The sequence below is a fragment of the Geospiza fortis genome, unplaced genomic scaffold (genome assembly GCF_000277835.1).
Source record: "Geospiza fortis unplaced genomic scaffold, GeoFor_1.0 scaffold275, whole genome shotgun sequence".
NCBI classification, from domain to species: domain Eukaryota; kingdom Metazoa; phylum Chordata; class Aves; order Passeriformes; family Thraupidae; genus Geospiza; species Geospiza fortis.
In genome coordinates, this window is record NW_005054341.1 from 4,092,861 (window position 1) to 4,108,820 (window position 15,960).

The following is a 15,960-nucleotide window of genomic DNA, read 5'->3' on the forward strand; positions in this document are numbered from 1 at the left end:
TGGCTGTGCTAACATCCTTGAGTTGCTAAAAACACCTTCTGTCTGAAGGTGTTCCCCCAGCATCTCACAAAACAAACGATGAAATTTGGATATGCAGCAGGAAGTGTTAATGTAGAAACACAACCTGTTAAAAATACAGGAATTGTTACTGGTCCTGAAATTGGAGTGAAGTGGTTGAGAGGGAGAATGAGGACCTACAGAAGTGTGATTAGATGGAATATTCCAGACACAGTTTGCTGACTTTGAAAGATTTGATAGCCATCTCACTAGGGTGCCCCCATTAGGATATATAAGGCCAGATTCTGTTTATTATTATTTATTATCTATGTCTTTTGTTCTTCATTTTTGGCATGAATCATAAACTGCCCAGTTTCTCACAACTTGAGAGGTAGTTACAGCCAAGTTATCAGGATGTAATGGTTCTGCTTAATAGCTATGCACCAAAAGCATTTTGGCTGTGCATGTAAAAGCATCAGAATCCATGTGCATTAACAGTCACTTCCAATGTTTGCACTACTACTTTTAAATTTAATGTATTGGGTTTCAAAAGACAGCAGGTCTGGGGTTTGTGCCAGCTGTGAATTATTACAGCCATTATGATGTGGTTTTTCTTCTTCTGTGCTTCTTGCAGAAGCTTAGTCAAAGTTTAAACCATCCTAAAAATGCTATTTCAGGAAAAGTTAAAATCAGATCTGTATTTTTTTAATAACTGAAGAAAACAGTTCAAGGGTACATTTTAGCACTTTTGTTACTAACTTACCCCTTTGGGGAGCTCAGCCTTTTTCAGTGTAACCATCAAACCCCAGGTACTTTTAAACTTTTTTTTAAAAAGCAGCTGTTGCTTTTACATCCAAACTGTGAGTGGTGTGGAACTGGGGAGTGACTGGAGCTGTCCTGGATGTGTGTCAGTGGGAACTGGGAGTGTGCACGCTGTGGTTCAGCCCATCTGCATCTGTGTCAGCAATGTCATGTTCTGGAAGGGCTTTTCTGTGACAGTTTTCTTTGCATGATCCTTGGGACCTTGTAGTGTGCAGTTACCCTCCTGGGGAGCCACGGCTGCAGTTACGGTGGCTGAGCCTCAAAAGAGGTTTGAAGCTGTTCAGACCTCATTAATTTTCTACTCCATGGACCTTGCTCATGTTTCCCTTAATCCCAGTGTATTTATCCACAAACTGGAAGGGCTGATCTAATTCCGGATCCTGACCTTCCTCCATTACACATGTCGCCATGGAAACCACAGTTTTGGAGAGAATTCGGATGCATTTTGTGCCAGCTCAGCTTGGACAGTCTCTGAGGCAGAGATCTGAGACAATTTGTGCCTCACAAAGCAGAGAGAATATCTCAGTGTGACGAGTGCTGGTGATGGTACACATTTTGCAGTCTTCTTCTGCTCCTAGAGTGACTGTAAGTCCTGAATCCTGGGATTTGGGTCCTTCCTTTTCCATGGGAAGCAGTTTGGCAGTAGCAACTTCCACTGAAGAGCTACAGGAGGGAGCAAACACGTGAGTGCAGCCTGCCTGTGCCAGTGCTCAGGTGTTGGAGCTCCCTGTGCTGGCTGAAGGCAGCTCTGGCTCTGGAGGAGTTCTGTGCCTCCCCGACCTCCAGCAGCTGGGAAGGAGCTAGTTCCAGTGAGGTGGAATGTCCTGAGTGTCCTTGAGGAGGCAGGAGAAGGCAGCTCACCTTCCCTGGCACAAACCAGTGATGTTTGAGCTGGAGGACTGAGGATCTGACACAGAGATCTCCAGGATACACAGGGCTCACACCCCCCATTCCCTGTCAGAGATACTGATTTCTAAAGTGTTTGCTGTGTGTGACATCTGTAGTTTTTTCCTCTTTTGTGGGTGGTGATGGAGATTGTGTTTTTCCAACACAGGCCACTTTCTCATGCAAATGTTTCCAGGTGAGCTGTTATCTCCCTGGGAAAGGTGATCTTGGCACAAAAATCAGGTTACCCTGTTCTCAGAGAACACCACCTGAGGTCTCACAGCGTGGCCAGAACCTGTGTCTGATCCCTGTGGGAAGGAGGGGGTGCCTGGAGGGCTTTTGCTGTCCCAGCACAGGTTAATCCTGCAGGAAGGGTGTGCTCCTGACTGCAGGGCTTCACCTTGGCTTTTCATGCCTCCTTGTTCCCAGGTACTGCCCACAAATTATCATTGATCACCCTCAGGATCAGGTGAGTGCCACGGACCTGACACCTGCTCTGTGCGGGGCTTTTCCTCTGGATGGGGCTGTTCTGAGCTTTTCCAGACAAAACCCAAGGCAGGCACAGAGGGGATTTTTGTTTTCTGTGGAGAAATACAGATATCTTTTGCTGGCTTCCACTTTGGCCATTTCAAGACATGAACAAGTTCCCAAGGAATTAGGGCTCTTAGAAAACTGCCATCTCTACTAGAACACCAGTAGCAGGTATGCCATGTCACAGAGGGAATAAAAGGAGTGTTCTGGGCTCCCAGTACCGAGGCATTTTGAAGATTTCTGCCTCATATTTTCTGTGCATGAACAAAAACATGTCAGAATTTTAATACAGAATTCCCCAGAGGATTTCAGGCAAGCAGGAGAGTTACAAAATGGAACATTTCCTGCTCGCTTGAGGAATTCTGCAACACTCACCACTCATTCTCAGCTCAGAAAGCAAGAAGGTATTCATGGAATAGTGAAAAGAAAAAGAACAGTTGGTTTCTGCTGTAGCTCTGCCCTCCCAGGGTTAATTATTAGTATTACTATTCCAGGACATTATCTGAGGTGAATTCTGTGCAGATATTACTGACAGTTTCCCCCCCAAGCATTTTGCCTTTTGATGCAGGGTTTGCAGGACATCAGTGGTTGCAGGGGAGTTTCCTGGTGGGCACAGTTGCTGAGAGCCATAAATCAGCCCTTTTGGAGGGGATCTGTGTTAATGGACAGGAAGGACAGATGACTGAAACTGTCCTTGAGCATCCTCTGGTTACTTTTTCATAAGGTTAGGGAGTTTTTAGTGAAGAGGAGTCAGTTATCTTCCATAAAGGATTACAGAGGGATGAGTTATTTTGTCTGTAAAGGCTGACAGAAGTTACAGAGGAATTTTTTTTTTCCTGTGCTGTCTTGATGACAAAGAGTAGAGAGAGAGCAGAATGACCTCTGTGGTTGGATTGGTTTGTGAACCTGTTCCTGTGGGTGCAGGCATGGGAAGAGCTGATGGAGAGGCAGGAATAGGGAATATCTCACTGCCAGGGTAGCTCATGTGCACTTGTAAATGGTATCTATGATATATATGCACTGCTCTGTACGCAGAACTGCTGTGTGCCAGGCTGGGGGAGCAGGGCACACCTCCCAAAAGGGGCTGCAGAGCCTGGTCTGACAGACCTCTGCAGAAACCAGAGCTGCTGTCATCTCTGCAGAAATCACCACTTTGGGGAATTCCATCCTGTGTCCCCTTCTGGATCTTTCCATGGTGGCCCCTGTGCCTGGCATCAGCCCCCAGACTTACCCCAGGCAGGTCAGCAGTTCCTAATGCAGAGTTCCTGACTCCAAGGACAAGATTAACTCGTGACTTCCCCCTCCTCCCTCTTTTAATACTATTTGTAATTTTAACTCTGTAATTCTCCTGGTAGAATTTAACTCGGTTTTCCTTGGGCCCTCCCAAAACGTTACACCAACACTCACATTTGGATTTTCTTTTGCTGTTTTGGTTTTTTTTTTTCCTTTGGTGTTTTTTCAGCTAAAATACTTGCACATTTGAAGTATTTTACCAAAATACTGCCCACAAATTATATTGATCAGAAGGCCCTTGCAAGTTTTCTATGAGACAGTAGAAGACCAAAGTTGTTACTGAGCTCAGAATAGAAGAACTGAAGACTGATAATAGACTGTGTCCTCTTAGATTTGCAGGCAAAGCATTACAGAAGTTATTAACCCCCCAAAATAACAACGTGAACATATTTTAACATAGAAATTGTACTTAGAGTTGCTTTCATTTTCAGCTTTTTTTGCTTCACATTTTTCTTTATGTTCAAAAAAAATGCTGTTTTTCACAGTAAAAATTACATAGTGGTCAATTTCTGTAATCACCTGCAAAGAAGTTACATTTATTTTTTCGAGAGTTTCAAACTGTATTACCCTCTGCACTGTAATTTTCAGTGCATTTCTGAGTGATCTATGGAAGTTTTCCTGTTTCAGTGTACTTTCATATTTCATTATCACCCAGAAGCAGGAGAATGATATCTTTTAGCATAAGCATACCTAGCTTAAAACCAGACATTCATTTCTGTCCTTAGTTTCAACATTTAACTTCCATCTGTTCTTCTCCCTTTTTTTCTTTCATTTCCCTGTTTCCGTTTTTCCTCATGCTATGACATAAAAGTGGGTGCACTGAAAAGACTGCCCTTTTTGAGGAACAGACCGAAGGAAAAAGACAAAATGAAGGCCTTCTACCGTCGCTCCATGTGTAAGACTTTATGACAGTTCAGCTTCTTCTCAATGGCTACACTGGCTTCCGTTACTAATTTTTCACTAACCTCTCCCTGGACTGCGCTCTGTTTTTCCTCCTCTTTTGCAATGTGCAAGTCCTGCTACAGTACAAGGAGCTGGAGCTTTTTCTTTTTACTTTTTCTCCCCCCTCCCCTTTTTTTTTCTTTTTTAAAAAAACTTTGGCACTGAATACTTTATGTGTGTGCAGCTGTGCACACACACGTAGCCATGCACATGCATATAATCTATTCAGTGCCTTGTGACTGCATATATTTGTATACATAGCTGTCTATATACACATGGCCCCATGTGTATATGAATTTACAGTGCACTGTGTTAACGGAAATACTTTGAAATGACACGTTTCGTAAGCCTTTTGTTCAGAAGTCACTGTAATTTTTTGTTTGTTTGTTTAAAGCAAGTGTAGGAGATTGTGCAAGGCTCTCTGGTGGTCTGTCACTCTGCGAGCGTTCATCAGTTCTCGTTGCCAGAATGCTGCATTGATTTCTTTTGTTTCGTTTTGTTTTCTAATGAGGGGTGGACAGTTTTCTCGAGTTTGGGGAAGGAAAGGTGAATATCATCAGCTGTGGTATTTTTCAGATCCTCTCTCTGTTGCTCTGTAAACCCCAGTGTGCCTGCAGTAACCTGCACTGTACAAGGATCCCGTGGCAGCGCCGGCACTCCGTTGGCTGAGCACCCGTGCCCGTTTTGTCCCCGCTCATCCCATTTTCTCACGGCAAGCGGCTGGCAGAGCCTCTAACAGCACCTGGCGCATGGCGATCCCTGCCAATCCCGTTTCGAGCACCTCCCTGGGCTCAGGAGCCCCAATCCCCTCCCTCCCTCCCTGCGGAGCCTGTTGCATGCGATACCCGGGGTGTGGTTTGCTCCTGCCGGCTGCTGCTGCTGCGGGCGCTTTAATGCTTAGAAAACTGTCCGACCTTTGCAATGCAAATTAACAACCCGAGCAGGTACATTGCCCACGCTGATCATTTGCTTTCATTTGCATCCCAGCCATGAATGACCTGGTGCAGTCCATGGTCCTGGCAGGAGGACAATGGACAGGTAGTTCTGAGCATCTGGAGGGTCCTGATGATATATCCACGGGTAAAAGGAGGAAGGAATTGGGAGCTATGGCCTTCTCTACTACAGCAATCAACTTTGCCACTGTCAACTCCTCCACAGGCTTCAGATCCAAGCAGTTGCTAAATAATAAAGGTATAGGTAGAAGCTTTTTGCACCCTGATGTAACTATGTAAATATTGGTTTGACTTAATGTTTTAAGTTTTTCAATCTTAATGATTGAGTTGCAGTGCTAAGATAATGAAGCGGTTTAATAACTGCAGTTATAAAATGTTTCAAGGTTTTTCCTACAGAATGTTTCCTAAGTAAAAATTGATTGCTTTGAAAAACATTTTAATTTTTACCGTTTTACCAATGATAAGTATTTTAATAATTTTTCCACTTTATTTTATTTTACATCTTCCTTTATGTCTCTGTGTGTAGATACTACATCCTTTGAAGATGTAAGTCCACAAGGTATTAGTGATGATTCTAGTACAGGATCAAGAGTTCATGGTAAGATGTGAGCTTTCATTAAATGAATTAAGGATATATGATGTGAATGTTAATGAATTCGTGAAAGTACAGTGAATGGCATCATTGCAATGAGCATGCTCTCTCTGATTTTCATATCTCTCTAATGTATTGTATCATTTCTTCAGATTCTCCTTTCTCTCTTAACTACTACATCAGACAGATGTTCTGTATCTCTGGTAGAAAGTATTTGTGAAGTGCATCTGAACAGGATCAAAACATTTTCCCTTTTAGTGGGAAAATGTTTTCACTTCCATTTGGAGTTAATAGTAAATAAAGGAAGTTAGCATTTCAATCTTAAAAAATCAAGTCCAAATCTGGCCTGAGTTTTCAATGTTTGTTGTTCAGCAAACCCCAAATTTGCCGTGTGCTGTAGTTTATAAAATACTTAATGTTCCTTCAAGCAAAGCTTTGAAGTGAAAAATAGGCTATTAATAGAAGTGGAGTTTTAACTGTGCTATAAACATTTACAATGAGTACAAGCAGCAGACATTTTGGAGGCTACTAACAGTGCATTTCCCTTGTATTGGCTTAGGAGTACAGGACTTTATCTGTGCAGATGCTCTTGCTCCTCCTGTCCGTGGCATTCCAGCCCTGTGCAGGGTTCCCTGTCAGATCTGTTGTAAGTGCCCTGACCACAGCAGCCCCTGCATGCCCCTGTGTGAGCCCTGCTTCCCCCCTGAGCACTCAGTTTCAATTCTAAACTAGACTCTCTCTCTTTTCCTCTCCTCTGTACCTCGCTATTCCTGTAGTGCCCTTTTCCAAAGTGTCCTCTTGGACCGCCTGGAAATTCCTTCGCTTTCTGATCTGTAAGAAACCACTTTGTTCCCATGGGCATGTTCAGCCTGGGAGGTCGTGCATGATCCTCTGAGCATTCTGGCAGCAGAATGTGAAGGTGCAGTGTCCTCTGCTAAAATGTTGTTCATCATGGTGTCTCCTAATTTTCCATTCAGCTTCCAGACCAGCCAGCCTTGATAGTGGCAGGACATCCACTAGCAATAGCAATAACAATGCTTCACTCCATGAAGTCAAAGGTATGCTGGGGGTGAATTCACATCCGTGCTTCATTTCCATTCTTTTCTCTGTAAGATCATCTGTAGAGGTTTGAAAACCCCACAACCAAAAACCTCCCACTGCACAGCACAACCTGTGCTTCTTTGAGTGTTTCACAGCCTTCATTCCCCAGATATGAAAGCACAGGTATTTTATGGTTTTAGTAAATATTACAAACGTGGTGGTAGTTTTTAAGTTACCAACTGTTTTAAATCAAATCTAACCTGGATAACATTGTTATAATAAGAAAAATAAGAATTCCCCCCCAAATTACTTTAAAAGCTTTTTAAGCTGAGAAGTTGCTCCTTTTTTTTTTTTCTCCAAGCATCCTCCTGCACTGCACTGCTGCTGTGAGCTGTGTGCTGTACAACTGCACAAAATGGCACATGTGATTCGTGCTAGAAACCTTTATATTTTGGTTTTAATAGATTATTAGCATAGCTGGATTTATCAGTAATCTCTAAATTTCATGTATTAAGAACCCTGATGTATTTTTGTATCTCATGGCTTTTTTAGCTGGAGACTGTTGTACAGACTAGACTAGAGCACTGCCAGCTCAAGACTTCATTTTATATCCATTGCTTGCATCTCTTAGATGGTGTCTGTTTGTCTGGAAATTTAAGAATGAATGCTAGCTGAATATTTCTAATAGTGTATTTTATATCTGTTTGATTGCTCCCTTCTGTAAAAGATCCCTTGAGGTCCTCCTTGCCCCAGTGTCTGTACAGGATTAGGCATTTCCACTGCAAACAATTTATCTTGGTTCAAACTTCATTTCATTTCTTAGGAGTGACATGAAGCTGGAAATACTTGATTATCCATCAGTATTTTTTAAGCAATTCATAGTTCCTGACAAATAAAATGAACTGGTGTTGTGGAATTTATTTTGCATCTAACACCATGTGCTTCCTGCAGGTCCCAGTTGTAACAAACTAGGAGTAACAGGAGGAATTTTTGGAGAAGCAGCATTCCTGAGTAGTTCTTGTTGGAGAAAACATTTTCTTTCCACTCAATCCTTTGTATTTCCTTTAACATTTAATTACCCTGTGCCTCTCAGTGGTGCTGAATAAGAGTGGAGATGTCTCTTTAACCTCTTGAAATATGTTATTATGTGGGTGGAGGCCCAGATTATAAGTGAAAGGTAGTTTTTATTTTTAAAAAATTGTGCCATGTTTGAAAAGCTGCAAAAGGTAAGTCAGGGTAGTGTAATTTTACAGAGTAAAAAATAACAACTGGGCTTTTTTTAGTTTTTTAAATAGAATGAGTGCTAACTGTACCTGGTAACAATCCAGGTTTCAGTGGGGTTATAGAGGTTTACAGCTTCTTGGTGTGTTTCTAATGGAAATACTTCCTGCCTTCCCCCAAAGCAGGTGCAGTGACCAGCCAGAGCAGGCCCCAGAGCCACAGCAGTGGGGAGTTCAGCCTGCTCCAGGAGCACGAGGCCTGGTCCAGCAGCAGCAGCAGCCCCATCCAGTACCTGAAGGGCCACACCAGGTCCAGCCCCGTGCTCCAGCACAGGACACCTGAGAGTCACAGCAAACCCCCCAAAACGGGCTCCCCTGGCAGTGAAGTGGTCACCCTGCAGCAGTTCCTGGAGGAAAGCAACAAGAGGAACTCCAGTGAGGTCAGTGTGAGAGGATTTAACTACTCAGTGCCCCATCTGGGGGCTCAGAATTAATGCAAGGCACTTGTGTAGAATTCCTGAAAGATTTCTTGGAGCTGTGGGTCACACCTGCACTGAGAGGTCACAGGCACTGTCTCCTGATGCACTGTCTGGTTTCTCCAGCAGGAAATCTGTGGAATTTTGCAGTTTGACCCTCTGTGGTCCCTGGGTTGGGTAGGAAGGTCAGCCTGTGCTGACAAAGGTGTGCAGTGCATGTGCAGAGCTTGGAGTGGATTCACTCTTCTTCTTCCAGTCCAGCAGTAGCTGCTGTCACATCTGTCCTGTACCAAGCACAAGGAAGATGTTTGACTTCATTCCCTGAGGAGACTCCTCTCTGCTTCAGTTTCATCTTCTTAACAGCACTGGGAAACCAAAAGTGACCTTGGAGCTTATTGAAATCTGATAGGAGTAAGATGAAGGGAATGTTTCTGTAAATCAGGGACAGTTTCTAAGAAGCCCCAAATCATCTCATCTCTGCTGGCTCTGCATCCCTGGTTCTTGAGCAGATCTGCCCAAACTCCTGTGGGATATCATGCTGTAGGATAAAGCCAGCCAGTCACTGTGACTGGGGCCTCTCAGGGATGAGGATCCAGGGTTGTCTGAGGCAGGTGGCACAGATCTGGAGAAGATTCTGCATTTTTTGGCTCTCACCCATGGTCTCCCTGAGAAGGATGTTTGGGTTTTAAGCACTAGACAATGCTCTTCTGGCAATATGAAATAGAAACCCCCACCTAAGTCATCAAGCCGGGTCTGCTGCTGTTCACAAATCCCAGAATCCCTTTGATAGCCTCACAGACCCATTCTGGGTGGAAGGGTTTCAAGCTTTCCAGTCTCCTGCCAGAGCATTTCCCTAATTCCTTTAGCTTAATTCTTCCCTAGTTGTCTCTGGTACCATTTTGAAAACAACTGCAGTCTTTCTTCACTGAGTCTGAATATTCTTCACCTAAACTCTTCTTTTGTAAACTGTACAGAAAACTCTTAAGTATGTATCATAAATGTTTAATGCTGCTTTTAGAGATGAGAAATTTAAAAAACCCCAAATCTTTTAGAGTTGTTCACTTATGTCCACAAAAATTGCTTAAGAAAAGATAACAATTGCAATTTAGAAAGGTCTGTGTGCTGTTTTCACAGATGAAGTATGCAAGTGAAGAGAACCTTTTAGATGAAGTGATGAGGAGCTTGTCTGAGTCCGCGGAGCTGGCGGGGAGGGAGAAGCTGCGAAAGCAGCCGGCAGCTGGCTGTGGGATTGTGAGATCCCTGAGTGTCAGAAACACAGGGGATTTCTCAGATGGACGATCCCTCAAACCAGAGCAGCCGGTGAGGCCCAGCCTCAGGAAGGCTGAGGATCTCTACTTCAGTAGCTCTCCCATCAAATTCACCCCCGGCGCTCAGGGGAAGCCCCGCTCCGTGAAGGAAAAGATCCAAGCGACGGTGACCCAGCGACAATCCAGGGACTGCAACCCCTACGCCACCTTACCTCGTGCCAGCAGCGTGATTTCCACGGCAGAAGGCAGCACCCGAAGGACAAGCATCCATGATTTTTTGTCTAAGGACAGTAGGCCTCCCGTGCCCGTGGATGCAGCCCCGGCTGACAGGAGTGCTCCGCCCAGCTCCAGTGAGTACTCGGCTCTGCGGGTGTGCTCTCCTTGTGTTCACTGTGTGCCTGCCCGGGGGGAGCGTGGCCCGCAGGGAGAGGCAGCTGCCACGCTCACAGCACGTCCTGTAGGAGGTAACTCTGAGCTTGCCAAGCCTTCCAGGATGGAAAGGCCAGGTGGTCGGGAGAGGACTCTGCCGAGCACGGGTGTGTTCTGGGATAAAGCCAGCGGATCTGGGAGCGGCAGTGCAGGGTCCTTCACTGCGCCCCAGCCCTTCTTATCCCTCAACACCGAGTTAGTCAGCAATATCAGTGGATTGCCCCCGAGATCCACCTCCAAAGCAGCTGACCAGGCAAACGTGTCAGCATTTAGGTCAGTGCTGAGGAGCCAGGAGCAGCCTTGTGCTGCTCCAAAGGCCCAGGGTGACCCACGGGCAGCTCTGACCGGGGACCCTGTCCCTGCCCCCGGCCCCAGTGAGGCCCAGTCCCCGCTGCTGGTCTCAGAAGATAACCAGACCCTGTGGTATGAGTATGGCTGTGTATGAAAGAAAGCTGTGTTATTAAATATTTATGTCTAACATGCCATAAAGGTGTTCTCTATGTCCACTGGATGACAGAGGAAACCTCCCTCCAATGAAGGAATCATTGCTGGTTCATCCGCGGGGTGCTCGTTCCCTGTGGACTGTGGCATGTTTGAATGTGGAATTGTAACCCCACCAAAGTCTGCATGAAACATTAATTGCACTGTGTATATTTTGCATGCCTTTATAATACAAGCTCTATTTTTATTTGTCACGCATTGCAAACATTTTGGTGTTTTCCTGTTGGTTACTGCTGCATGTTAAAGCAAGCGCATGCCCGGCACGGCGCAGGGAACGGCATTTCTGGGACAAGGACAGCACTGGCAGTGGAGCTCAAGCTCTCAGGGCTATCAGTAATACACTGAGTATCTACCTGGAGGGGAAAAAACCTTTTTTTTCTTCTTTCAAAAATGAGGTATTAATGGAAAGAAGCATTTGGAGATATGTCAGTGTCTTCTTACCCTTTTCATTTATGCCGTGTCGTGGCATAAATGCACGAGGAGCAAGTGCCCAGCAATCCAAATAATTCAGTGCCTCTAGTTTGCACAGTAAATATTAGTTACTGTCCATACTGAGTAATAAACACACAAGACCATTCATAATCCTGAACAGCAATGATAATTCTTACAAAGAGGTGATAAATAGTTGCACGATACACAGCACTTGTCATGAAAAAATGACCTTTTCCACCTTTGCCTTTGGTCTGCTTTGTCTTTCCAGTCGTGGGTACAGCTGTGGTGAAGTGTTTGGTTTTATCAGGGGTCAAATAACAGGCTCCTTGTGATGCATAGGAATAAAAAACTGTCTTGAGTATGGTGGAAATTCATTTTTTCTTGTCAATGGAAGTACTACTGATGTAATAGAAAACAAATGGTGTAACAAAATAACAGAAAATGTTAAGTTAATGCAGTTGAATAAAAGAAAAAATAACAAAGTTGCTTGCAAGGTTATGGGAGGATATGAACATTTAAGCAAATAACTCCTTAAATTCCAGATGAGCAGCTAAAGAGAAATGTTGAAAAGTAATTAGTTAATGTGCCACTGTCTCTGCACATGCTTGGAACTTCTCAATGGTAAATTCAGAGTTTAAAATTGTATCAGATTTAAGCTATAATTTAAGCTAGGCTTTGGACATGAGCACTTCTTTGCAAGAGGACATTGGTTATGGCAGTTGTGGGAGCTAAAATACGTTATAAAAATTTTGAATGACAGTATAGCTAGAGGCAAAATAATTAAAATTGAAAATATATATTGAAAATAAGTGTCACATTCTGTTTTGTACAATTGCATTTATTCTGCCAGCAGTTTTGTGGCAGTCACAGAACCACTGTGTGGGCTGAACTTCTAATTCCTTAGCACCCAATTAGGGCAGTGAATCCATAGCTCCCAAGGAAGAGCAGCAGCTATCCCATGTGGGAGTCTGCAAGGGCTCTGTTTTATTTGGGATGAGAAGCCCTGCAGTTCAGGAGCAAGGGGAGGATATTGAGTGTGTGTGGAGAATAAAATGACTCTTGGAGGATGTGACAGTCCTTCCCCAAGTCTGTACCACTTCTTGTTACTGGGCTGATAAATCTCTCACTACTCCCAGGACTGGGCACAGTCAGTTATTGCTGTGTTCCCTCTGGAGCTATCTCAGCAGCAAAAGTGTGAAAAATCTGAGCTATATAATCTCAATTTCACACGTTTACTCTCACAGAGCAAGACCAGTGTTCTGGTCTTGGGTTATGCATTTGACTTCAGTTCATCTGTATTTGTGTTGGGATTAGGTTGGAGGTGAGGAGCACCAGCATCCCAAGTGATGTGTGCACAAGGCATTTTGCAAGTCGTTTAAAGAATTACAATTCTAGGGAGCCCTTAATACAAACTCATCCTGAGCTGCCAGGGTCTGGCTTTTCTTCCCTGTGCCCTGCAGAGCCACTGCTTAGAACAGGGTTTGTACCTGCTTTAGGTCAGCTCTGGCTGCAGAAGCCTCAGGTGTGGTGTTGCCTCCTCCTCTTGCTTAGGTTCTTAGGCAGTCACACCTACAAAAACTTCCAGTATTGTCCTCAGCTTCCCTCTTAAACCCCAAGGGCTTTGGAATTGCCAGGCATGAGTGTCCTGGAGCACCAGTGTCTCCAGTCTGCTGGAGCTGGAGACACTAACCTTGTCCAGCTCAAGCCACTCTGCTCTGATTTATAAATTTGCAAGGAATTGCATTTCAGTTCTGAGGAGAATAACTTGTTTTGTTCCACTGAGTTCAGCAGCAGCAGAATGTTCTGCAAGAGAGTGTTTAATGGCTCTGAATAACATCTTACCAACATTTGTTTGTTACATATGAAAAAAAGAAAATGTTGTCATGGACAGAAGGATCTTTTTTCTCCTTCACTTTTTGGATGTTTGTGGATGTCTGTCTATGTTCAAGTAGTGGAAGGTTCCATGGAATTCTTTCCATTCCCAATCCCTGCTGCTCCTCTGCCCCATGTGCATGGCGGGATGGAGCCCTTGCTCATTCCTTGGTTCTTGCTGCCTTGGGCAGTGCTGAGTTAGGACTTTGCATGAAACTGATAAACACTAAATATGTGGCTGCTGCCCAGAAAGGTTTTGTTGTTCAGGCTCAGCCGTTTGCTCACAGTTGAGGTTTGCCTGGCTCAGGGTTTGCTTGATGCTTTGCTTTCAGTGACTGGTGAGTTCATATCTGCATTTTGCATGTTTGAGCTGTTGCATGCAAAGACAGTTTTGTGCTTTGTGGAGCTGAGTGTGAACGTTTCTGTCGGTGCGCAGCAGGTCAAAACACAACGAAAGAAGTTCTCTGCTAGGGCCAGTCAGCTATGATTGCACCTCATTATTGCTTTTTATTTCCATTCATGCAGAAATGTAGGGTTGGTGTAGCTAAAGGTGACATGTGTCTGACTGTGGCTTTAGGAGTAACACCTGGCTGCTGTAAATGCTGAGATGAATGTCAGTGAGTGTAGCTGAGCAGGCACTTGCAGTGAGTTTCTTCTGTCCCTCTCCTCTGTCCTTTCCTCCTAAAAACAACCAGGAAGTGTTCATGTATCCTTTTGCTCTCCTAATGAGTAGAATGTGTTTTAATGCATGAGGGTTTTTTTTTCATGTCCTGATAAACACAATGAATAACCTGAAATGCTTTTCTCTGCAGATGTGGAAGCTATCCCAGAAAGCAGAAATTCAAAAAGCAGGTCTAGGGAGCAACAAAGCTCCTAATTCTATTACCCACTACCTGAGCTGTGGGCCAAGTGGTGAGTTTCCTGCCCAACCTGTAAATGAGATGAATTTCATTTACAACAAACTAACAGCATTCCATCTCAGCCCCAGAGCACATTGCATTAACCAGATGTAAATCCTGCTTGCTTCCCTGGCTTCTCTCGCGCTCACTTATTAGCCCAGGGCCGGTGGCTCTCCAGAGCTTCTTCCAGAGGCAGGGAACCTCATCCTGCTCAGCCTTTTGCCTGTAAAAATGACATTTATTTTTAGTTTTCCAATCTCCTGAAGAAGAAAGTTCAAAGAAATCCCATTAAGAAATAATACTGTAGTCAGTTTTTTAGACAGGGACAGGTAAATCTGAAAGAAGAGTTGAACAAAACTCAGAGTATTCAGTACCCCACAGAATCTGTCTTTTTATAAAGCTTGGTTTTGGTGTTCTGTCCTCTTCTCGACTTCCCTGAGCCCCTTTGGTGCATGCTGTTAGTGCTGTTAGTGACTGAACTCTGTGTGTTGTGCCTCTACACTTGAAGCTTTTTCTTACACTCTTTTCTCTTTCTGCCTTTCGACTGAACACAGAGAGAAAAGTGTCCTTCAGTATCTCAGTGTGAAGCCTTTATATCTGAAGTAACAAGACAGCGACTGTAGGAATCATTAATAAAAATTAAGGGAATTTTTTACATTCTTCGTGACTAGAGCAGGCAAGAAATAAAAACCTACCTACCTTCCTTCCTTCCTTGAATCAAGGAGCTCTACTGGAGTCTACTGCCGAAAATGTGTAGATGGTCTTAGGAATTATTGCACATTGCACTGTTAAGATCTACTGAATAAAGGACAGTTCTCATCTCCCTAAGGACCAAGGATTTTAAGGTCTCAAGAATTACTCCAGGGGAAAAAAAAAAAACAAAACAAAACTTCTTTTATCTTCTGTTTTTGAAATTAGCCACTGATTTGCTTAAGCTTCTGCTAATAATTAGCCAAAACCGCCCAAAACTAGCAGTTTCTATTTACGTCTGTAAATCTAAAGGAAATGCTGTAGAATTTTGTTGAAATGGACTGTATATACAGATACAAAAACCTCACAGCTACTGGCACTTCACTGCCTTATTTGGTTAGCATAATCTGCATGAAATTGCTCTTAAGAAAGTTTATGCTGATTTTTGTTGCATACTGCAAGAGAAAAATTTGTTTACATCCATGGAAAAGCTTGGTAACTAACAGAAGTGGGAGTCATGGGATAATGGTATTATAGAGACATTGTTTGTCCTTTGTGTTTTTTACATTCCCCAGTTACTCTGCATATGTATGTTCAGATGTTTCTGACAGGAAATTGTCGGGTATGGTTTCTCTATAACTTTTATTTTAATAGAAGGCTGTTTTCCACAAATGCCATTTCCAGGATAAGACTGTCTTACGATGTTTGTGTATTGACTAATTTTTTTTTTTTAACCGTTTGTCTTTTGACATGAGCTGATTGTGGCTTAGGAGATTTCTTGATGGCAAAAAGAAATGTAAATAATATCATATGCATTTTACAATCAGTTCCCTCTAAGGTTATCTTTTACTAGATACATTTTGTTCATTATTGGTTTATATTAAAGTCAACAAACATTATTGGTACATTTGGTGGTCGCATATATTTGTGTGGAAAGATTTGCAGCGAGCTCAGAGGAAGTTGATGGGAACTGAGACCCAAAACGAGTTGTTCTATTTTATTAAAGCCAGTAAGCACATTCCTGTTCCTCATGTAAGGGGCTGAGTTCCCTGTGTCACCTCTGAGTGTCCAGCAGGCAGGTGCATAATGTCACCTGCAGCTTGCTCAGAAGGTGAGC

At 43.6% G+C, this 15,960-nt stretch overlaps 1 protein-coding gene across 9 annotated transcripts in view; it reads left to right on the top strand.

The window, feature by feature from the left end:
- CCDC88A (coiled-coil domain containing 88A) overlaps positions 1–15,750 on the top strand; it is a 67,999-nt gene extending 52,249 nt beyond the window's left edge. For 2 of the 9 annotated variants that reach the window (XM_031058343.1, XM_031058342.1), the window contains exons 26-33: positions 4,340–4,423; positions 5,458–5,661; positions 5,950–6,021; positions 6,993–7,073; positions 8,460–8,716; positions 9,887–10,370; positions 14,067–14,166; positions 14,708–15,750. In XM_031058343.1, the coding sequence (XP_030914203.1) occupies positions 4,340–4,423; positions 5,458–5,661; positions 5,950–6,021; positions 6,993–7,073; positions 8,460–8,716; positions 9,887–10,370; positions 14,067–14,131 (1,247 nt within the window). In that variant the 3' untranslated portion in view covers positions 14,132–14,166; positions 14,708–15,750. The other 7 variants (XM_031058339.1, XM_031058340.1, XM_031058344.1 and 4 more) reach the window with 6 other exon arrangements.
- Positions 15,751–15,960: the final 210 nt, after the last annotated feature.